At 35.7% G+C, this 24,879-nt stretch overlaps 1 protein-coding gene and 1 pseudogene across 1 annotated transcript; one reads left to right on the plus strand and one right to left on the minus strand.

Annotated features, from left to right (window-relative positions):
• Positions 1-941: 941 nt before the first annotated feature.
• Positions 942-16,175, plus strand: LOC142530675 (malate dehydrogenase, glyoxysomal-like; annotated as a pseudogene).
• Positions 16,176-19,107: 2,932 nt separating this feature from the next.
• On the minus strand, positions 19,108-22,984 carry LOC142530811 (uncharacterized). The gene is given in 3 exon segments (XM_075636656.1): positions 19,108-19,784; positions 20,285-22,127; positions 22,129-22,984. Coding segments are annotated over 3 exon segments (3,036 nt in total). The 5' UTR covers positions 22,894-22,984; the 3' UTR covers positions 19,108-19,356.
• Positions 22,985-24,879: the final 1,895 nt, after the last annotated feature.

The following is a 24,879-nucleotide window of genomic DNA, read 5'->3' on the forward strand; positions in this document are numbered from 1 at the left end:
AGTTCATGATTCTTGTGAAAATAAGTTCTGAAACCGATGAGTGAATTGCAGCCAATGCTTTGTATTTCTTTGCAATTTCTTCACTGTGTTGGTGGATTTGTGCTATTGTGGGATTTTCTCTCAATGGTGGAGGGTCTCTACCTGTTTCCACAACATCCCAGAGGTCAAATGCCTTCAAATATGCCTTCATTTTCACAGCCCAAAAAGGAAAATTTTCCCCGTTGAAACTTGGAGGTGAAGGAGTAGAGAAACCTTTGAATGCCATTGAGTTTTTTTTTTAAGTGTGTAAAAACAGTGGTTGGGAATGAAAAACTTGCTGGCTTCTTCTTCTTTTTTTTTTCAGCCCTTATAGATCATAATGCTCTGATACCATAATGAATTTGAAAGAAAAAGGACAAAGACGTTAAAAAAACAAGAAGCTAATTTTACTTGGTGTATAAGATCATATATATAGGAGATACAATCATAATCAACTCCACTAAACAATTCCCTAAATATTCTAAATTAAAACAAAGATCAATTATTCCATAAATACTATGCAATGATCTGCAATTTATTAAAAAAGGAAAAAGGTTCCTTGAAGGATGTCAACTTTCAATAAAAATTAAGGTGGTAATATATATGTACGTGTACTGCCTGGCTCCTTTCTGTCTGCCTTTTCCAAAGCTTTTCAGAACAAATATCAACCAGTAAACCTCAGAGCCCACAAGTAACGAAATATTCGATGCTGCTAATTCGTCAACTTGAACTGAGACGAGAACTGATGGGAAATGACCATCGAGGGACAAGGAATTAACCCCGGTGGACAGCTTTTCTCCATGTTAATGAACGAGGGTAGATCGATCATGATTTACATAAAAAGATGAAAGAAATATGAGCTAGGAAGGGAGAAAAGAAAAGGGTTTTCTTGTGAAGATAGAATATATTATGTCATGTAATGAATGTATGGAAAGCTGGTTCCTCCTCCTCCTCCCCCTCCCGCGGCCGATTACCTCTCTCTTTCTCCGGCGTGCCGGGTGGTGGAGCTGAGGGAGGGAGGAAGTGTTGGAGAATGGGAGAGGGCGGAGGAAATGGAAGACAACGCTCGCACTCGCCGTGGAAGGAAAGACACGTCTTCTTCAAATCACGAGCTCCTGGTTTTCTGGTCATTGGAATATGATTCCTAGTTAGTTATATTATATTGTATGCAACCTTCCGTACATTTAAAATTATGTGAAACATTTATTAAGTTAAAATTCCTTATATTTTAAATTTGAGAAGCCATATGATAAATGTAATATCAAATTTAAGCTTACATAATTGCAATTATTCTGTAAAAAAAATACGAAAATAATCCTATAATTTGACATATATTGGATTTTGTTCTTGTAAGTCTCAATATATGATATTCGGGCAATAATCAACTTGTTATTTTTTCACCTTTTAGTTTTTTTTCGTAGAAGTATTATACATTAAAATTTTATTAAAACGTAGACACTTGAATTGTTATATATATTGTATAAAAATTTTAAATTAAATTATTACTATCAACTATAATTTTTACCAAAACGTCGATGTTATTTATGTGGTAGCTAAAAATAAGATGACAAAATTTGTGTGAGACGGTCTCACGAGTCGTATTTTGTTAGACGGATATCTTATTTGGGTCATCCATGAAAAAGTATTACTTTTTATGCTAAGAGTATTATTTTTAATTGTGAATATCGGTAGGGTTGACCGGTCTCAAAGATAAAGATTCGTGAGATCATCTCACAAGAGATCTATTCAAATAAAGGCAAAAACTTGTGTGAGACGATCTCACATATCGTATTTTGTTAGACTGATCTCTTATTTGGGTCATCCATGAAAAAATATTACTTTTTATGTTAAGAGTACTAATTTTTATTATGAATATCGGTAGGATTGACTCGTCTCATAGATAAAAATTCGTGAGACCGTATCACAAGAGATATAATCTCAAATAAAATAGTACTTTCAATATTTGCAATAGGTCCCCGGTTTCTGGTAAAATACAGTTACATTTTCCCTTTCATTCAATCAACTCATCAATGATTTGATGAATTATGCATACGGCACTCACTGATCCAACTGCATGGATTTCCTCTACCACTCATTCTCCTTCCTTTAATAAAATAATTATTTCCATTTTCTTATTATTATTTACATAAATATAAAATTCATATTAAACATTCTCGAAAAATCAATTTAATTAGACGGATTTTGAATATGATTTTTTATGCTTAAGATAGTATTTTCTTTATAAATATGGAGTCAAATCAACTCGTTTCACGATTAAAAATTTTTTAGACTGTCTTACAAGAGAGTTACTCTGACATAAATTATAATTTTTTTTATGAGTTTGATCAGTTATATCATATTTTATGAGTAATTATTCAAAGAATAGGTCTCTTGTGAGACGATATCACAAATCTTTATCTGTGAGACGGGTCAATTCTACTGATATTCACAATTAAAAGTAATACTCTTAGCATAAAAAATAATATTTTTTCATGGATGACCCAAATAAGAGATCTGTCACACAAAATACGACCTGTGAGAGCGTCTCACACAAGTTTTTGTCTTATTCGAATTATGTAAATTTGTTTTTATTATATATATTTTTTAAATTTGAGTACTTCAATTTTAAATAATATTTACTATGTAATTAAAAAAAAAAGTCGATCAATTCACTGATGATTAAGACGGCGGCAGCACGTGTAAAATTCAATGGATCTTTGAATGATCACCGGTGTCTGATTAAATATTGATATTAAGGAATAAAATCTAGGTCTTGCTAATTTTAAAAAGTAGTTAATTTATTTTTTTATTAATAATTTTTTATATTTTAAAAAAATCATGCATATCTTTCTAATAAATTTAAAAATTTGTAGTAAAATAGTATTTTATTATTTAATTTCTGTATAATAATAATTTTCAAATTTACTCTTTCGAATCATTTTACTATTAATTGACCTTTAGTTATAATTTAAAGTCTACATTTGGCCCTGACTTGGAGAAAAGGGGAAAATTAATGAATTGATATTTTTTTTGAAAATATATTCCAAATGACCTTTATATAATTTCTTTCTAAGTTAAGCTGATGTTCATTTCGAACAATTCTCAAATAAAAAATTATAAGGTGTCCCCTCAATATACAGAGATATTATATGCCATTTATATTTAATAAAATTATTTATATAATAGAAATAATAAATTATAAAATGCTCTCTAAAATTTTTAATTGTAATGGATCTATTCATAAATTTCGAGCTCAATAAAATTCGTTTTGAATATTTTTATTATATTATAATATGTAAACCCCTTAGAATTACTGTATTTGCTAATATTAAATAATGTTCAAATTTTTTATTATCATTCATCTTATATATTTAATAATTAAGATAAAAAAGTAAAATGTTCAATAAAAAACTCCCCACGTTATTTTTTTCGTTTTCCTATTATTCTAAGCAATGTCTTATTATCCTAACATGGAAGCAAATATTATAAATAAAACTTACAAGAAAAAATTATTATTTCCAAATACTAGTTATATTATCTAAAGATGTAAAACGTGTACTCGGTGAACTAGTATTCATTAAAACTCGACTAAACATATGATGAAAATAATATTACACTATATTTTTTAAGATTTATTTATTTATATCATAATGTAGGAGGGATAGAGGCACCGTGTGTCACGCCCCGAGATCAATGCGTAGATGACATTTGATATTGTTTAACAATTTCATTGAAAACAATAAGTCTCGTAGCATAGACAAAAACAAGTTCAATTCATAAAAAAAACATTGTCTTTACATATGTGAAATATGAATAATTCGGATGAAGAGAATAAAATATAATCATGAAATCGGGGACTTAATCTTCATAACTCGGTATTTCTTTATCAGCCCCCAAAATTGAGCTTGTTTCGTCTCTTACACGTGTTCTTCATTATTATCTGAGGAAGGACGTATCGGGTGAGCGTTTTGGGAAACACTCAACAAGTGAAGGTCGGTCAAATACAAGAATAATAAGTTATACATATACATATCTTTGAAAGGATCATTTTTTGAAGCAGAATAAATTATCTTTGATCTTAGACTCCATCTGGGGCCTTCTCAAATGAATAGGCTCCCTTTGGAGTCTTTCCCTCATTTGGGCTCATTCTAGGATTTTTTCCCATAGACAGGCTCACTCTGAGGCATTTTTCCTCACAAGATTTTCCGATGTGCCATCATTCGAATCATATCAAACAAACTTATCCCATTGAAATAGACGAATCATACGGATCAAATCGAAACGAAACGGACACAACGAATCGGATCATAACAAAACTTAGCAGAAGATGCAAATGCAAAACACAATATACAATTGAATTTTAAACATATATAAGCCTTTAAGACATATATAAGTCCACTTACTGTAATTCAAAGGTGCAATATAAACTTGATCGATACTTCTATGGATTATAGGAAAATTCCAGACAGAACTCGACAAGGGTCCAGGTAGCACTCTAACGTGATTTCCCGATAGAACAACACCTTAGAATGTTGATATAAGTTGCACGATCCTTGCTAGAATTCAGGAATATGGTAGCTACACTATCGAACTAGTACAGTTCAAACTTGCTTGGATTTTTAGCGAACTTTGGAATACTTGGGACGAACACGGGCAGTATTTTGGGCGAACTTGGGCAACACCTCGATCATGATTTGGGTAGCACTTGGACGTGTCTAGCTACTGCACAAAATGGTTGATACCGGCCTTTTCTTTTTTCCTTGAGGTGGCCGAAATTATGAGTGATTTAGGATCGGAGGATTTTTGGTGCAAGAATTTGTGAAATGGCTAGCATGTATTTATAGGTTAAATTGTGGCACTCCAAGAGGTGGTTTTGGCCAGAAACTTGGTGCCCAAGTAGTCAAAATTTTATCCACAACCAAGAGTCATTTTGGTTAACTCAAAGGTCATTTCTTGTACATTAAAGTTTCAAGTTCATGAGCTAGAGGTTTGCATCATCTAGATACTCGACTTCGGCCTTATGGTTTTTGCGAAGTCTAGAGATCTATTATTCTAAATTTTGAACAATTTAAGATGTTTCGTTCTTTGAAAGTTCCGGTCCTCGCACCGTAAGTGGAAAATAATTGCCCTAAATGTCAAATTAAAATCTAACAACCAAAGAGTAAAAGACATACATAATTGAACCTTTGAAAAGCTCCACATTTGGGCGCTGTCCCCTCCCCAACATTTACACTTTGCACCCAAAACTTGATTTATAATCATCTGTGAACAAATTGTCGATCAATCGAATAAATTTAATTCAAAAGTTCGATTTGATTTATTTGGTAATCCATTTTTATTTTTAAAATATTGTTTTTCTGATTCACTTCAAAACATGTTTGATCTAGCTTTTCCAAATTTCATCTTTTTAAAAAAATAGTTTATTTTGAAATTAAGTGATGAAGATTCTATTTATATTTAATTTATTTCTCAGTATCATTTAGTGCGAAGGATATGACTCCACCTTCTTGTCTTTTACACAAAACTGTCTTGAGAACAATGAGGTCATTGGCGAAGCTGAAAAAATAATCTTTCTTGAACAACTCATAAGTCGAATTTTAGCCCACCTATGGAGGAAGTAGGTCGAACTACTCAAGCCAAGAACCAAGGATCGGAACATCGAAGATCACGAAGGGACGATGGGGAGCGACGACAGCATACGACACTGGAACAAGGAATGGAGATCGGGTGACGGCTTTGTGTTTAACATGCGTGAGTTCAAACTTGTGTTTGGTTTGTATGACATTTTTGTTTCTTTATAATAATTACTTTTAAAAAGTTAATTGAGGCGGTGGGGCATGGGGGCAGGTGCCCCTTCATGCCTTAGGCAGGCAGGGATCGTCTCTGGATCGTGTGAGTTGAGTTCTAAAATAATCAGATTTAAAAACAGTTATGATATCCTTATCCATCAATTTTTTGTTGTCATATTATAAATTTTTATCGTCAAATCCCACAAGCTAAATCATGCCGATTATGATCAGTAATTAGGAAGATGGTCGTTTCGTTTTTATAATATTTTGTTATTTAACGTTTCAATTACTTTAATCAATATATCTAACTAACTGATTTTAAATCGATTTTCTTATCGATTTCCTGAAAATATTTGATGGGGAAAGAAATCAGGTTTAATCCATTCGACCAACTGTGTTACCCAAACTCACAATTACATAATTATCATCATCATCACATGAGGTTCGTGGGGGTATGAAAATTATTTTTTATATGGGCGATCACGTGGAACTTATTTAAAGCGTGTGGATGAAATTACCTGGGCCTCATCTATCGATTAAACCCAACATGGGCCTTAACTATATAATATTCGGCCCAAGTTATCAATGTATATGATTCCAAGATTCCCGCACATTGGTTCTAAAGAATGAGTATGTCTCTTCTTGTAAGATGGTCTCACGAATCTTTATCTATTAGACGGGTCAACTCTATCGATATTCACAATAAAAAGTAATATTTTTAGTATAAAAAATAATACTTTTTCATGGATGACCCAAATAAAATATCTATCTTACAAAATACGACTCGTGAGATCGTCTCACGTAATTTTTTGCCCTAAAGAATAATATATCCTGAAAACTCGAGATCTTTATATTAATAAATTGAGTAGGTCTCTTGTGAGATGGTCTCACGAATCTTTATATGTAAGACGATCAATCCTATCAATATTCATAATAAAAAATAATATTTTTAGCATAAAAAATAATAATTTTTCATAAATGATACAGTGAAGTAAATTTTTACCTAATATTTTTTGATATCATGACAAGTCTTTTTATTTAATTTCGAATTTACATTTATTTCACGCATCCCAAGCAAATTCTTGCGTCATCGTTCCCAGAAATCCAATTTGTAGGCATTTTCTACGTGTTAGTGTACAAATATAAGCTCGATCGGTGACCCATTTCACCTGCTTTCAGTTTTCTCTGATCATCCTCATTCCTCCCGTAATTTGCTGCTTTAGTTTTCTGTTTCAATCGAAATCATGCATCAGTGTTCGGATGTTCATCAACGCATTGCTAGAATATCAGTTCACCTTAATCGTCCTATCGATAAACTTCATGTATGTGATCAATCTTTGATTTCATTTCCCTTTGGTTTCTCAATTTGTGGTGATAATTGTGAATTGCCTGGTTTAATTTGATTCTATGATTCATATGACATGACTGAGCTAAGTTGAAGTTCTGAGTTTTTTAGTTTAATGGATTCAGTTTACTTCAATTTGTAATTTTTACGATAGATGAAGTTCTTGATCAGGTAATGCCTGATTTTCTTGGAAAACCTTGTTTGTTCTGGCTGCTTTAGGATTGAGTTGTTTTCACTTGAAAATCTTTGGAGAAAAAGAAATTCTACGCCATTATGGATACCCTAGCATTGCTCCTTCCCAAAAGTAGAAAACTAACTTTGAATTTCTTGTTAGTTTGGGTCCCAAAATACAAGAAGACGTTCATTCTGATGTCTTGATTCACCCCTGATGCTTGTTATTTATTCCCTGTGTATGTATGTGCGTAAAGATTAGGGGGACTTCGAGTATAAGTCGTGTAGATTGGCAATGCTGATGAAGATGAATCCTTTGGTTTCTGTGCTTCCTTTGTACAATGTTGTCAACACTCCTGGCGTAACATCAGATATCAGCCATATGGATACTGGTGTTGTGGTAATTTCACCTTTAATCTCTTCATAATTTCTGTTTTGTTTGTAAATTCCTTATGCTTAAGTAGCTGGAAGGACGGAATTCGCAGTTTTTAATTAATTTTATTCTATGGTTGCAATTCATTGGTAGAATAAGAATGGTCCGATGTGATGCTTCACATATTGGTGCGCTAAAGTTTCCTTGCTTCCTGGGTCTAACATTTGTCCATTTCAACACATTTTGGGTACTTTATTGGAAGAAACTCATTCATGACTCGTGAGCCAGTGGATCATGCTTTTATATCTATAACTGAAATTAAATATGTCAAATGACTGGTTGTCAGCTTATATTTGACATTCAAACCGGTATTGAAAACATCATTTTTGACTTCGTATCTCTGAAGATGATCTTATTGCAATGGAAAAAACTATGCTACTTGAATATGACTAAATTTATGGATTTGTAGGTTCGTGGTTTTGTTGGTCAACAACAGTTGGAGGACGCACTCACTGGAATGGACCTTGTAATCATTCCTGCTGGTGTTCCCAGGAAACCGGGAATGACAAGGGACGATGTTTTTAGCATCAATGCAGGAATAGGTTAAGACTCTTTGTTTGGGAATTGCTAACTGCTGTCCGAAGGCCATCGTAATCTTGATTAGTAATCCAGTGAACTCCACCATTCCAATCGCAGCTGAGGTTTTCAAGAAATCTGGCACCTATGATCCTAGGCGACTACTTGGTGTCACAAAGCTTGATGTAGTCAGAGCTAACACATTTGTGGTAAGAAAGTTTATCTCTGATGTCTATAGTTGAATCTAATTTCGTACTTAATTTATCCTTAATTGATCTATGCATTCTGTTAATTGTGATCGGTTACCTGTATCTATGTGGGACTTGATTTGTATGTTCTTCACGTCTTAGTTCTCTATTTTTCTGTGATTGTATTTTTATGTTCTCTATCTTTAATGTTCTCTATCTTTAATTCTTGCTTGATTATACGTGAAAAGAAAATAAAAAACCGGTGTAAAATTAATAATGGTGAGTGATTATTCATGCTGTATTCTTCTGTCAGAACTTTGCTTCTTAAAATCCCAAAATAGCTGCTTTCATTTGTTTTATTCGTATAAAATATGAGCAATTTTTATCTTTACTCTATATTGATCTATATCTTATCCGATAACAAATCTACTTTATCCCCTCACTATCTTTGAATCTTTGATAATTGTTGGGTTTCTTGGGTCCATCAGAACTGGAAAAATGACATATCAACATTTATTTTCTTTTTAAAACTGTATGGAATGTCTATGTTTGAAGGGTGAAGTTTTGGGGCTAGATCCACGGGAGGTTGATGTCCCGGTTGTAGGAGGCCGCGCTGGTGTGACAATTCTACCTATTCTCTCCCAGGTTGAACTATACTTATTTCCAAATAAGAATGCTTTTACTGCCGTTTGCGGATTAAATTATCTTGTGGAATGTAGGTTAAACCTTCTGTTTCTTTCACCCAAGAGGAAACCGAGCGTCTGACGTCACGCATTCAGAACGGAGGGACTGAAGTTGTTGAGGTAAGCATGTTTCTTGTTTTGAATTTCAAATTTGGACACCGTTCGTTTTGCACTGATGATTCTATCTGGAAATCTTTGGCGGCCTCTAAACTCGAATTTTTCTTCTTTTTTTTAAATAAACACATTATTTCATGGTTTTAGTTGCTCTTCAAAATACAACATTGGTACGATCAAATAAATTATTGATCAAGATTGGAAAATAGAGTTGGTGATTTTAGACTGAGAATAATGTAATTCAATGTTTCAATCAAGAAATTACACACATGAGATAAAGTCCTGGGCATTGGTATTTAAGATAAATTATGGTTTTTTTATTGAACAGGCCAAAGCTGGAGCTGGAGCTGGATCTGGATCTGCGACACTTTCAATGGTAGGCTCATTACCATTGTTTTCATTGAAGTCTACCATGAAACAGGTTTCGCCATTATTTTCTAATCCCGTGACCTAAATGGAAACTTTGAAAAAACGTCACAGGCATATGCTGCAGTAAAATTTGCTGATGCGTGCTTGCGAAGCATGAGGGGAGATGCAGGTGTCGTTGAGTGCGCTTTTGTATCTTCTCAGGCATGTATTGTAAACCCTCTAATCTGTGAAATCAACCATTCTGTTGTATCCACTGAATGACACTATTCTTTGGTCTTTCAGGTGACTGAACTTCCTTTCTTTGCTTTGAAAGTACGACTCGGCGCAATGGAGTCGAGGAAATATACTCACTCGGTCCACTTAATGAATACAAGAGGTGCGAAAGAAAGAGCTCATGATCTTCCATTATACATTACGATGTTTTTTGGATAAATATTTGGTTATACTAAATACGACATGAGGATAAAATCTAAAAATGTGCACAAATTTCCCTGTGAAAAAGAAACAGACGTAAAATCCCAGTCGTTTTCAAATCAATGCTAAAATCCCCTATATTGAACCTTTTTACACATGCATGATTCATGTGTTTAGGTTCTTGTCGACCAAGTTAAAAAAAAAGTATGTATATGTTTCTTATTTTACTAGACAAACCAAGCAGTAAACTGTGAAGAGCTATAGTTTCACACTCTGAAGTAGATGAAAATGCCGAGTAAGTCCATTCAACTATTTTATTAAAGAACAGGAAGTCGAGTTAACTCTAATGACCATCTACACTTTTTTCCCGAACCGAGTCCTTTTCGTTTGGTTTCAGGGCTATTTGTATCATACTTGCATAGACTGAAATTTGTTGGTCCCACGTGCGGAATTTGAGATAATAAAACTCGAAAATAAAGAATAAACTGGACACCAAGATTTACGTGGAAAACTCCTAAAAATTATTAGGGTAAAAACCACGGGCAAGATGAAAAGAATTTCACTATAATATTTTGTGATGTACAACTCACTCACTCTATTTCCAAAGAGAACGCACTCTCTTAATACAGGATAACAAAATACCTCACAAATATTATAGAACTAAGCACTCAAATGCTTATAAGATGAGAAAAAACTCGAAAAAAGAATGATTTCAGAATGAAGGAAGGAGCTCTATTTATAGAGCATCTGTCAGTGTGAATACGCGTTAAAAAACGCGTCTGATAAATTTCCTCCAGCATTTCATTCAGTAAAGGCAGCCCACGTTTTTTTTCGATTCTCAAACTAAGCCAACCATATGCATTAAATGCATTCATTCTTTTGCTGACATTTCTCCCACTTGGAAATTTGATTGAGAATCAAACACATCTCCACACATCCTTTAATCTTGCCTTCCCTGCTGCTTACGTTTCTGCTAGGCCACTTGAGGATCTACACCACTTAAACTTATCAGTGTTCACGGGCTTGGTCAGAAAATCAGCTATGTTGTCCTTCGTATGGGTTTTCTGCATATCCACGCTTCCTTCCTCTACTACTTCTCGTACAAAGTGAAATTGTACTCCAATATGTTTTGTCCTGGAATGAAAGGTTGGATTCCTTGCGATGTGCAAGGCACTCTGACTGTCACAAAACAAAGGAACATTTTCTTGTTTGTGTCCGATCTCCACCAATAACCTTTTAATCCATATTCCCTCCTTGCAAGCTTGAGTAGCTGCCATGTATTCTGCTTCTGTTGTAGATAAGGCCACAACTGTCTGCAATTTCGAAACACAGCTTACTGCTCCCCCTGCAAGTGTAAACACATAACCAGTAGTAGATTTTCTCTTATCAGGATCACCTGCATAATCTGAATCGACGTAGCCCCTGAATGTAAAATCCGATCCTCCGTAATATAATGCAGCATTCGAGGTACCCTTAATGTATCTAAGGATCCTCTTAACAGTGCTCCAATGCTCTCGTCCAGGATTCGCCATATACCGACTAACTGCTCCCACTGCTTGAGCAATGTCCGGTCTTGTACAGATCATGGCGAACATCAAACTTCCCACTGCTGATGCATATGGTACTCGAGACATCTCAATCCTCTCTGTTTCACTGCTAGGACACATCTCGGAGGATAACTTGAAGTTAACAGGAAGAGGGGTCGAAATTGTCTTACTATCTTGCATGTTGAAGCGTTGCAAAACTTTCTTCAAATAATTTTTCTAGGAAAGCCAAATCTTTCTGTTACTTCTGTCTCGATGAACTTGCATCCCTAAAATCTTGTTTGCCGGTCTCAAGTCCTTCATATCAAATTCCCTAGCCAACTGTGCCTTCAATCCTTGGACCTGATTTTTGTTGGGGCCTGCTACCAACGTGTCGTCCACATACAACAGCAAACTAATATAATCATCACCAGACCTCTTGAAATATGTACAAAGGTCTGCACTCAGTCTGTTGTATCCAAGGCTCATGATATAGGAATCAAATCTCTTGTACCAACACCTCGGCACCTGTTTGAGACCGTACAGAGATTTTTTCAACCTGCAAACCAAGTTCTCTTTGCCTATTTCCGCAAAAAATTCTGGTTGGAACATATAGATTTCTTCTTCAAGATCTCCATGAAGAAATGCCGTTTTCACATCTAACTGTTCTAGATGTAGGCCAAACACCGCACACAATATCAGTACCACTCTGACTGTTGTAAGCCGAACCACAGGAGAAAATATCTCATTGAAGTCAATGCCTTCTTTCTGAGCATACCTTTTACCACCAATTTAGCACGATACCGCTTCACTTGGTTATTGCCATCACGCTTGATCTTATAGACCCATCTGTTTCCAATGGCTTTCCTCCCTTGTGGTAGTGTAACAAGATCCCAAGTTTTATTCATGTCTAGCTATCATCCACAAGGATACATCCAAGCTTTGAGTAGCCTCGTGGAAACTCGATGGCTCACCATCCTCTAATAATAGACAATATGCAATGTTGCTTTCAGTGACATAATCTGAAAGCCAACTTGGTGATCTTCTGTCTCGAGTTGACTGCCTCACATTGGAAACCTCAGACTCAACATGTTCTTGTTCTCCGTGCTCTGGTACTGCTTCACAAGAAACTTGACCTTCGTGCGTCTTATTTTCCACATGAAAAATAGTAGTTTCTGAATTTGGTGTGCCTTTGTCTCCCCTTACTTTATCTTCCTCGAAGATAACATCCCTGCTGATGACAAGCTTGTGAACAGTAGGATCCCACAAGCGAAACCCCTTTACTCCATCAGCATAACCCAAGAAGATACATTTTCTGGATTTCGAATCCAACTTCGATCTTTCTTGCTCATTGTACAGAACTTACACAGGACTTCCAAATGTATGCAAATGAGAATAATCTGTCGGCTTCCCGGTCCACATCTCCATCGGAGTCTTCAAATCAATCGCCACTGAAGGAGAACGATTGATAATATAACAAGCGGTTTTGATTGCTTCTGCCCAAAATGACTTTTCTAGACCTGCAGTCATCAACATAGCTCTTGTTCTGTCCAACAAGGTTTTTTGTTCATCCGCTCCGTCACTCCATTCTGTTGAGGTGTGTAAGCCGTCGTAAACTGTCTTTTGATGCCCTCATGTTGACAATATGCATCAAATTCGTCACTGGTATATTCTCCTCCATTGTCAGTCCTCAGACACTTGATTTTCTTTTCTGAATCAAGTTCAACTCGCGCTTTGAAATCTTTGAAGACTTGGAAAACATCTGATTTCTTCTTGATCGGATACACCTAACATCTCCTAGAGAAATCATCAATGAACGAGACAAAGTATATCGCTCCTCTTAGGGATACAACCGGTGCTTGCCAAACATTCGAATGAATCAGCTCCAATATGCTTTTGCTCCTGGCAGTAGAAGTGCCAAACTTTAATATGTGTTGTTTACTGGTAACATAGTGCTCACAAAAGGGTAGTGACACTTTTGTAAGTCCCGGCAGCAACTTCCGTTCTGAGAGAATTTTCAACCCTCGTTCTGACATATGCCCGAGCTTTCTATGCCATAACACTGTTAATTCTTCTCCTGAACCAATTGATGCAACATCTAGTTCTGCCTCTTTGTGTGTTTCTCCCAAAAATACATACAGATTTGCAGCAACATTTTTCGCCTTCATAACCACAAGCGCGCCTTTCACAATTTTCATGATCCCGTTCTCGATCCGAGTTTTGCACCCGATGTCATCCAATTGCCCCGAGGACAAAAGATTTTTCGTCAGTCCTTTCACATGTTGTACCTCCTGTATGGTGCGAATGGTGCCATCAAACATTTTAATTTTGATAGTACTGACCCCAGCGATTTCCAAGGCATGATCATTTCCCATGAATACAGATCCTCCTGAGACTGGTTCATAATGATCAAACCATTCTCTCCAAGACGTCATGTGCCACGTCGCTCCTGAATTCATAATCCATGTGTCACAAAATTTGTGCGTGCCTTCAGCAACTGTTGCTGCTTCGCTGAATAATATTTCACCACCGCCTGAGGTACTGACCATATTTTCTTGAGAACTCTTCTCGATACTCGTACACTCTTTCTTGAAGTGCCCTTTACCGCCACATTTAAAGCAGTAAATATTTTTCTTCTTACTTCTTGACTTTGATCTACCTCGCCTTTGGCTCTCACTAGAGTCACGGTCAATAAATCTTCCTCTTATCATCTGCAAAGCCTCTGCCTGCTTCGAAGTAACCAACCTGTTTTCCTTATTCTTGCGCCGACTTTCTTCTCCGAGAACCGCAGTTAAGACATCGTCAAATTTTAGAAAGCCCATAAGAATATTGTTGGTTATGTTGATGATAAGTTGATCATATGAATCTGGTAGACTTTGAAGTAGAAGCTCCGCACGTTCATTTTCCCCTATTTTATGGCACATGGAAGTGAGTTGGGCAAATAGAGTATTTAGTGTATTGATATGGTCGGTCATCGATGAGAATTCCGTCATCCGAAGAGTATAAAGCCTTCTCTTTAGGAAAATCATGTTGTGTAGCGACTTGACCTCGTACATCTTTGTCAGAGTATCCCAGATAACTTTGGCTGTTTTTATCTCAGATATACTTGACAAAACTTCGTCAGCTATAGCCAAGTGTAAATTGGCAACAGCATTATCATTCATCTCATTCCGCTTTCCATCATCCGTAATCTCCACCGGTCTATCTCCAATAGCTGCCAAGCAATTCTCCTTTCTTAAAACTGCTTGTATCTTTATTTTCCACAGCATAAAATTGCTTCCATTGAACTTTGTTATCTCGTACCTTCCCGCCATTATGTCTACAACAATTTTAGTAGACCGGACAAAATAATCATGCCTTAAATAAAAAATCTCAAAAAATCTTTTCTGATGTGGAAGATCAGTCTAGGCTGCAACCACAGAGCATACTCAGAATTTTAAGAAATTTTAAACCAAGGCTCTGATACCACTTATTGGTCCCACGTACGGAATTTGAGATAATAAAACCCGAAAATAAAGAATAAACTAGACCCGAGATTTACGTGGAAAATCTCTAAAAATTATTAGGGTAAAAACCACGGGCAAGATGAAAAGAATTTTACTATAATATTTTGTGGTTTACAACTCACTCACTGTGTTTCCAAAGAGAACAAAACACATCACAAATATTATAGAACTAAGCACTCAAATACTTATAAGATGAGAGAAAACTCGAAGAAGTGATGATTTCAGAATGAAAGAATGAGCTCTATTTATAGAGCCTCTGTCAGTGTGAATACGCGTTAAAAAACGCGTTTGATAAATTTTCTCGAACATTTCATTCAGTAAAGGCAGCCCACGTTTTTTTTTTTAATTCTCAAACTAAGCCAACCATATGCATTAAATGCATTCATTCTTTTGCCGAAAAAATTTATCTTTAATTTACAAAACAGGAGGAGTTTTAGGCCTTCTTATGTTTCTTTTTCTCTATGGCAGGGTTGGATTAGAGAAGACAAAGAAAGAGTTGGCCGCAAGCATTGAGAAGGGCATTTCCTTTGTGAACACGTGAGTGCCCATAGCGAAGACTTTTCTACCTCATTACCCTTTTCGCCATACGAATAAAGCTCGAGTCGTTCGAACGAAGTCGTAAATCGTAAATGAATGGCACGTATCTTAGTTGTAGTGAAGCGTTCTTATAAGGAAATTAAATGCTCTCTATAAATTTAGTCGAGCTTGAAGTTTACATATATCTTTTACAAATTTTCAAGATTTCGAGAACTCTGTTCCGAATTACAGCAAGGGTCCAGCTCGATCTTCTTGAATTCTCAAGGCCAAATTATAGGTAGGGAAGGGGACTCTCCTTGTATTATTGGTGGGTGACAAATAAAAAGGAACAAATATTAGGATTACACGTACTTGATTCTTTTGAACATTTGACTCATGTAGTCATTCATATTTTGTCCATTTTACGAATTAATGCTATCTGAAAAGTTTTTGGTTCAGTGATCAATGAATAAAGTGAAACTATAAATGATTAAAGTATATCTCACTCATCTTATTTGCACCAATCATATAACCTGCAGTACATGTAATTATTACGCATCCCATTTCATTTTCCCCTGTATCTCTAAACTGTAAGAATTGCAGAAACAGGAACTCTACGTACGATATATTTATTGTATCTTTCTCCATATGACCATATTTAGATCCTTCTAACTTGATCGAAGACACTAAATTTTACACACACGTACCTAGAGTTGCAAACAAGTTGAGCCGAGTTCTAGTAGCACTTTACTTGAGCTCGAATGATTTTTAATCGACTTGTATCGAGTGTCGATTAACCTTAAGTTAGATCATGGTCTTGACCGCATATCTCAATTAAAGTTTTTTTTTTCTAAATATCGGTGATTTATAGTTTATCTGAAACTCAAGCCCCAAATTTGAGACAAAGTCTTGTATTCGAAACTCAATCGTAACAAATTTCCTCTGAGGAAGGAAAAATAAAAAAATATTAACTTTTTTTTTTGAAGTAAATAATTATTTTTATTGTCCTTACTACATTTAATTTTTAAGAAATGCTTGCCATCTAGATAATGGAATGTGACCAGAGAATGGTCGGGTTGTCAACATACAAAAAAGAGAAAGGGGCATGAAAAGAGACAAAAGCAGGGTTTGCACCCAATATTCGACAAAATTACTTTTACATTTTTTCTTTGTTTTTAGTATATTATTATTATTTTGACCAAATGAAATGAAATTGTCCTTTTGCGTTTATTATTGATGATTTTAGGTAAATGGATAGCAATTGATTGTAATTGGCACCATGAATTTATTACACTCAACGTCTGAGAAAATTATGTGACACATCGTATAGTCACTTTTGAGGTTTGCTTTCAAATAAATAACTTCTTTAGGAAAAAAATTATATTAGTTTATTTATTTAATTCAAACGGATAAAAATAAGTTCAAAAAAATATGGGAAATTTAACCAAAACCCACAATAAAATTGTTTAATTCCAAGAAATTCATAAATTTATATATTATTATACATTATTAATTTTTTAAGTTTGAAACATTATTATTATTATTTTACTACATAACAGAGCTGGTTTTCCAATTTTCCAGGTTTACTCCATTAACCTACTTTTAACGGTGAGACTATATTTGGTACGAGGGATTAGGTGAGTTTATACTTTTTAATCTACCTAATCTCATGTTTAGTATGATTTTTATTTAATCACTCCTCACCTCCTAGTAGGATTATTTATCCAACCCTTAATATATCCTATTTTTCCAATGTTACTCTTCTCTTATATCCAAATTCACCACCACTTCCCGCCACCGACCGTCCATCGATCGCCGGCCGATCGCCGGCCAACAACCGCCAACTGCCGACCGACTGTCGGCCGCCTCCGACTGACAGCCGAACGCCGGCAGACCGCCGCCGCAGCCGAAGTGGATGTGTAATTTTGTCAATTCATCAAAAGATTCTTAATTATCTCATTCTTAACAATCATATCAAACATAATATTATTTTATCATTATATATTATATTTCTGCTTCAATCATTATTTTTATCATTCTTTTTTACGTAATTTTATCATACAACTAAATGTAGCCTGAAAAAAAAAAAAAGATAATGATGCAGCACAAAAAATAAAGAAACATGGTGAAATCACACCCGTCCAATAAACACATCAGGTACATAATACTGCCAACAAAATAATCCAACGGTCACGGGCCTGCCAAATCAGCAGACTTTTAGCCTTTTGTCGAATCATATAATTCACCGACTAAATCATCGTGACTACTCAATACACACAATCGATTGATGGAATATTTTGCAGCTACATCTCAATAACCAAAAATAAATTATTTTATTTATCTCTATTATTTAATATTTAATTATTAAAAATTAAGAAGCGTGGAGTAACTGGGATTACGAATTGTTAATTGATGACCCTTTTCCGATTTATTAAGAACAAGTACCACTCACGGTTGAGAAACATAATATGATACAATAAAATATTATTTTAAGGGAAAAATAATAATCATCCTTTTCAATCAGAAAAACTCTTATGAGACTGTCTCACTGATCAATTTCGTGGGTCGAATATCTTATTTGAGTTATCCATGAAAAATTATTACTTTTTATGTTAAGAGTATTACTTTTTATTATAAATATCGATAGGGTTGACTCGTATCACAGATAAAGATTCGTAAGACCGTCTCACAAGAGACCTACTCATTTTCAACTTTATTATGGTTGTAATATTTTTTTTTTAAAAAAATGATAGAAAAGAGTTCTGAAATTCAAAAACAATATTAAAAATGATCTTCGTTAACCCAAAAAAAAAGTCACAATTTTTCTTTTAACAGAGCAAGTATTGCTCCTCATATGATTAGAATATTTGAAATTTTGGGATGCAAGTCTAGCTCCAATGTATGGAGCCTTGTTTAAAGTTATGAAATCAACGCATGCACATGTTCAAATGACCATTTAAAGGAATTTTCCAAGAAATAAAACCAAACGGAACAGAATATAAATGGTGCATTCCTTTATCCTAAGGTTATCATATTTTATGTTCACAATAATTGTCGATTGGTCCTATATTTAATGAGGAGAGATCTCTTTACTTTACTTTAAGGCAAATGCAGAAGAGTTAGTGTCATGCTTCACTTGCATTCATTTCTCATTATGAATCCTGATTCTTTGCAAAAATAATACATTGTGGTTTTCAAGTGAAACCCTTAACCCACCCCCTCTTTTCTTGGTAATTGGAACTAATTGCACATTGCTCAATATAAGTCAATCCTATTTTCTAGGCCAATTCTTTCATTTTTAAACACAATTATCTATAAACCAAACCCAACAATGATGATGATTGTATTAAATGATATTGTAACATTTTGCATATTTTGAGAATATTGTAAAAAAAAAAAAAATCGGTTTTCGGTTGAGTCTACTCATTTCTATAAAGCTAACATGAGTGATGAGATATGGCCATTGATATTTGATTTGTCACCCACTTTGCAAAACAAGATAGAAAATCAAGTACATGCCAGTAAAGATAATTTAAACTAGATTTGGAAAAAGCCCACCACCAATTCTTTTGTACACAAATTAGGAAAAGGAACACCACCACCAAAATCATGACATTAGAGTGTATGCTAGTACCCAACCCCCGGAGGAAACAAGTAAAACTGATAAACTTAGGAAATAAATAAACCCCAAATATTAAAGCTACCCCATTTTTTGAAATGGCAAGGAGGGAAAGAAACTATCACTTGCATATCCATTAGAGAGCGCATGCGTCATATGCTGAGAAGATCGGGTGGTGGTGATTGAGTTGGCTGAGGTTGATGGCTCTTTGCATCTGCGGTGACAGATTCGACGCTTGATGCTCCATCCCCGAGCTTGGAGCCAGGCGGCTTTGGAAGCTCTGTGAGTATTTGCACCACCTCTCGCATGGTGGGGCGCTCGACTGCTTGTTCTTCCACACAAAGCATAGCTACGTAGAAAATATGCATCATCTCGTGAAGGGGGACGGTGGCAAGTCTTGTATCAAGAACCTTTAGTACTCCTTCCTTGTTTCCATCAGTCATTTTTCTTACCCATTGAACTATGTCTACTCCATCACCAAACTCCCCCACCGGCTTTCTTCCGGTTACAAGTTCTAAGAGAACTACACCGAAGCTGTATACATCGCTCTTCTCGTCGACCTTGAGCGTGTATGCATACTCTAAAATATCAGGACATTAATTAATCCACACAGATATTAAATTCTAGAGAGCCCAGAAAGGTAACATCACATAGATAGGGACGTAAATTATATGGCAGGAAAGTTAGCCAGACCAGTTTGCAATCCAAGAATGTTAACAAAACTTGTAAATATTGCAAACAAACTGTAGGGTCGAAGGACCCCAAATTAGAACCCGAGTCGTTTACCATCATTTTCATTGCGACCATCCTATCATTAATTAATATCAGTCAAAATACACTCATCAATTTGCATCTCAACCTGTTTTTTTGAACAGTAGTTGAATACATACAACGTTGAAAGAGACTGATATTTATAGCATGTTAAACGAACCCCCATAAAAAATTCAGACCATAATGACTGGATAATAGATCCCAACGTAAATTGTAACCACTCAAAAAGCGTTGGAATAAAAAAACATCATTAACAAGATAGCCATAATATCACTAGTTTCTTAACCCAATTTGGATTGTAGTTAATACCTGGAGCAATATATCCATAAGAGCCAGCAATAGCTGACATGCACTCGGATGCTCCCGAATCTTGCAAGAACTTAGCCAATCCAAAATCAGCTACATGAGCTTCGAAATTCGAATCAAGGAGGATATTGTTTGATTTAACATCACGGTGAATAATCAAAGGCGAGCAGTCATGATGAAGATAGCAAAGGCCTTTCGCAGCCTCCACCGCGATTTTATACCGTGTATCCCAAAGCAAATGACCTCCTTTCTTGCCATGAAGCACTTCCCCCAAGCTTCCATTAGGCATGTACTCGTAAACCAAAAGATTAGTTTCATGATTTGAACAGAACCCCAACAATCTAACAATATGCCTATGCCTGATTCTCCCCAGAGTCTGTATCTCAGCATTGAACCCATGATCATGGGACGAGCCGCGACTCATCACGGGCAATCTTTTAACAGCCACCTGTTCGCCATCCGGCATGACTCCCTTGTAAACTATTCCAGCACCGCCCTTCCCAATTATATTATCTTCTTTCAGACAATCCAAAACATCATCACAAGTAAAATCCAATCTTTGGAAGGCAGTAAGCTTCCAGGCACGTGAGTCGCTCGCTTTCTTTAAGGACCGAGCCTTAACTATAGCTGCCACGGCAAATACAATGGAACAGACCAGCAATCCGATAACAAGTAAAAGCTTCATGGACGGAGAGAAAGTCCCTTTCTCATGAGGTCTTTCAACCCCATCAGAAACGCCACCTTTACAAGGCCCAAGATAGGGTCCGCAAAGATTTGGATTGCCCAAAAACGAAGTGTAGTTAAAGTAACTAAACTGACCAGTGCCGGGAACCAAACCAGACAGATTGTTATACGAAAAATCAACAGATGTTAAGCTCTGCATACTAGCAATTGAAGAGGGAATGCTGCCTACCAAATTGTTTTTAGACAAATTCAAGTAGTTCAAAATCCTCATACCGGTTATCTCAGCCGGAATCTCACCGGAAAGTTGATTCCGGCTAAGATCAACGTAAGTTAGCAGCTTGCACGAGCTTATCTCAGGAGAAATCGGGCCCGTAAATTGGTTGCGGCTGAAATCCAATTTTGACAGCTGCTGTAACTTCCCTATGTCGGATGGTATGCTCCCTGAGAACATATTACCATCGAGCAGAAGCTTCTGTACACCCACGAAATTACCTATACTCGGTGGCAACGGCCCGGTTAGGTGATTGTTGGATAGACTAATCTGGCCCAGAGTAGTGGATAGCACATTAGCCTCTGGAAATGAACCAGAGAGAAGATTATTCTGAAGCTCGATTTGAGTTAGCTGAGGCAAACTCAACAGCCCTTTGGGAAGGGAGCCATTGAGAAAGTTGTCGCCCATGCGTACCCGATTCAATGACTCGCACTGACCTAATGAATCAGGAATCGGGCCAAACAAGAAATTTCCAAGAGTAATCAAGGTCTGAAGCTGATTACCATTACACAAGTTCAATGGCAAATTTCCGGTCAATTTGTTTGAACTAACATCTACTTCTTGCAGATTACCATTCGTCCCAAGATTCTGGGGAATACTTCCCGTGAAATTGTTCTCCCACAACTGCAACACCTGAAGCACCGGCAACTCGCCGATGAAATCGGGAATAGAGCCGGTGAGCTTATTCCTAAAAAGGTTTAAGAGTGTCACGTTTTTAAGCTCCGAAAATGAGAGTGGTATTTCGCCAGAGAAACCGTTGTTTGAAAGATCCATAGATTTCAAGCTCTTCAGGTTCCCAAGTTCCGGTGTCAAAGGCCCAGAAAACCCATTCACCTGGAGAAAAAGGGTGTCCAAATTCAGTAACTTCCCGATCTCCGCCGGAATCTCACCAGGAAAGCCCACAGTTGGCAGCATCAAACCGTATCAAGTTGGATAAATTCCCAATCTCTTTCGGTATCCCACCTGAAAACGTGTTGAAATACCCAATGTACAGCTCTTTCAGCTGAGACATATTCCCTAACTCGGGTGGAACAGTCCCCTTTAATTCATTACCCGAAACGGCGAGGTATTCCAGATGTGGAAAAGAGCCAAACTCCGGTGGAATTTCCCCACTAAAGAAGTTTCCTCCAAGATGCAAATGGCGGAGTTCGGTGAGTAAAAAGGCTTGCGAAGGGAAGTCCCCTGTCATGTTATTGTTATATAGGTCGAGAACCAGTAGATTTTTCAAACCGTATAGCTGAGTGGGGAAGCTGTCATTGAAGAGATTGTTAGAGAGATTAAGATAACGCAGGCTAACAATGTCACCGATTTGTTGAGGAACTGCACCAAATAGGCCGTTGGCGGCAACAGAGAGGTTATAGAGAAACCGGAGTTGGCCAACGTCCGCGGAGAGTGTGCCGACAAGGCTGAGATTCGATATGTCGAGGGCAGTCACTCGACGGTTGGAGGAGTCGCATGTCACTCCCTTCCACGTGCAGTGGCTGGTGTTGGCATTCCACGAGGCTAAGGCAGCTTGTGGATCTTCGGTGATCGAAGCTTTTATGGAGAGGAGAGCGCGGTACTCCGGCAACCTCGACCTTCTAGCAGCGTTGGAGTGGCTGAGATGGAGGTGAAGGAGGAAGAGTAGGAGGAAACGCATTTTGTGTGTTGTGTGCATTACGATTTCTCAGTGCTTGAATTTTGTCGCTTTGTTGAGAGAGTGGAGGAGGATGAGAGTAAGATGGGGGAAGAAGAGACGGTTGGTTTTAGTTTTTAACATTTCGTTTCTTTTAAAGATTTTAAATTGTTTTTTTTTAAAAAAAAATTCAATATTTTTTAAAAAAAATTCAGTAATTGATGATTGGCTATGATGGTTGATAACCTAATTAAAATTCAAGTCTCATAAAACTAATTTGAATATTGAGCTAGTTGCTAAATCCTTTCTTAATCATTTATTTTTTATTATTCATGAGAAGGAATAATCTTACTTATATTAATAATAAAAAATAATATTTTTTTATATTTAATGATGTTTTGGTCTAGTAAGAAGAGTAAGACTCCAAAATCTTTATGATTTGGATTTAAATCTCACTTGTGTAATGCTATGAATTCCAAGACTCTCATCAATGTACCAATGTGAGTTTTGGATTCGATGATTGTCTTTAATGTACAAAGATGAGTCTTTTCGGCGCCTCAAGTCATGCACGCTTAATATTGGAATTCTTATGTGATGAACTTCCGAAAAAAATGCAATTTCTTAATATGTATAGTACTATCAAATATTTTAAACATTTCTGAAATGCACAGTTTAATACCTGAATAGTTTTGAAATCTTTCTTAATCCGGCGTAAAATCGGTTCATCATGTTCTCTTCGCTTAAAAACATGTCAGGAGCCGCTCATTATCCGTACAACCTCATATACTGACGATCACTCTGAGTCCTCTTTAACCTTGGACGTCACAACTTATATGATTATTGATTATTTAGATTTAGATTAAATTTAGTTTAGATATGTCAGATTTCTATTTGTATAATATACATATATATATATTTTTTAAAATGATAGCTTTTCGGGGTAAAAAAAAAAAAGAAATTGATTATGATTGTAATGACTAAAAAGGGCATTTTTTACATTAATTAACATTAGTCTATAAAGTTTGTCTTTTATACAGTGGTTGGGGGGAATAATAGGGCAAGAAGATTTTGAATATCTGTCGTAGATCAGGAAAAAGATTGAACGGCCCCATTTTTATTATCTTTATCTTCTGAAGTTTGTCTAGGGAATCATCTTTTTCGTTCTTTGTATTTTTTTCTTTCTCCATTTTATAAATTTTATAAATGAAAATTGTGATCTTATGAAGTTATTGTTTACATGTTATAAATAGGCTTTCATGTTTCAAGATCATCACTTAGTAATTTATCCCAAAATTTTGTAAAACTAACGTTCTATAAATAAAGAATTACTTCGTCAGAAATTCAGGCAGAATAATCAAATTCAGTTTTCTATCTTATATGTGAATACCAAATTCTATAAAGAACATATATACACGTGTGCATCGATATACTTGTATATATTGCGTGTATCGATATACTTGTATATATATAAGTAGCAGGTAGTCATGAGGAAGTGTCATCCCACCTAAACCAGCATGTTCTTCTCTCATCTACTCGTTCTCTTGTTTATGCGTAATTAGTTAAGTTAATAATTTTGATAGAAAATAATGATACCTTTATATGCCAATCCAAACTGATAAAATCTGTTTTTTTTTTAATATAAATAAATTAAATTATTTTATTTTATTTTTCGTGATGGACCTAAGTCATGGCGAGGTTGCCCTATTATATTTTATTTCTCAAAATCAATATTTTCTGAAAGAACAAGAAATTAAAATTTGGAAAGTTACTCTTAAGATAGTCAAGAATGAGATACTTATTGGAAGGAAAGGTTGTCGAATTATTCAGAGATAGTCAAAAGATTTGAGTTCAAGTGTGAGCAAGACATCGGTTTAACCGAAAAATCGATCGAACCGAATAAAATCGTAAATTCAGTTCGATTAAATCAGTTGATTATTTTTTTTCAAAAATATCAGTTTCATGGGTTCGGTTTTGAATTTGAAAAATTGGTTTAAATCGATATAAATTTATATTTTTTTTATAAGATTT

This window comes from Primulina tabacum, chromosome 17, assembly GCF_025594145.1.
Source record: "Primulina tabacum isolate GXHZ01 chromosome 17, ASM2559414v2, whole genome shotgun sequence".
In the NCBI taxonomy this organism is placed as follows: domain Eukaryota; kingdom Viridiplantae; phylum Streptophyta; class Magnoliopsida; order Lamiales; family Gesneriaceae; genus Primulina; species Primulina tabacum.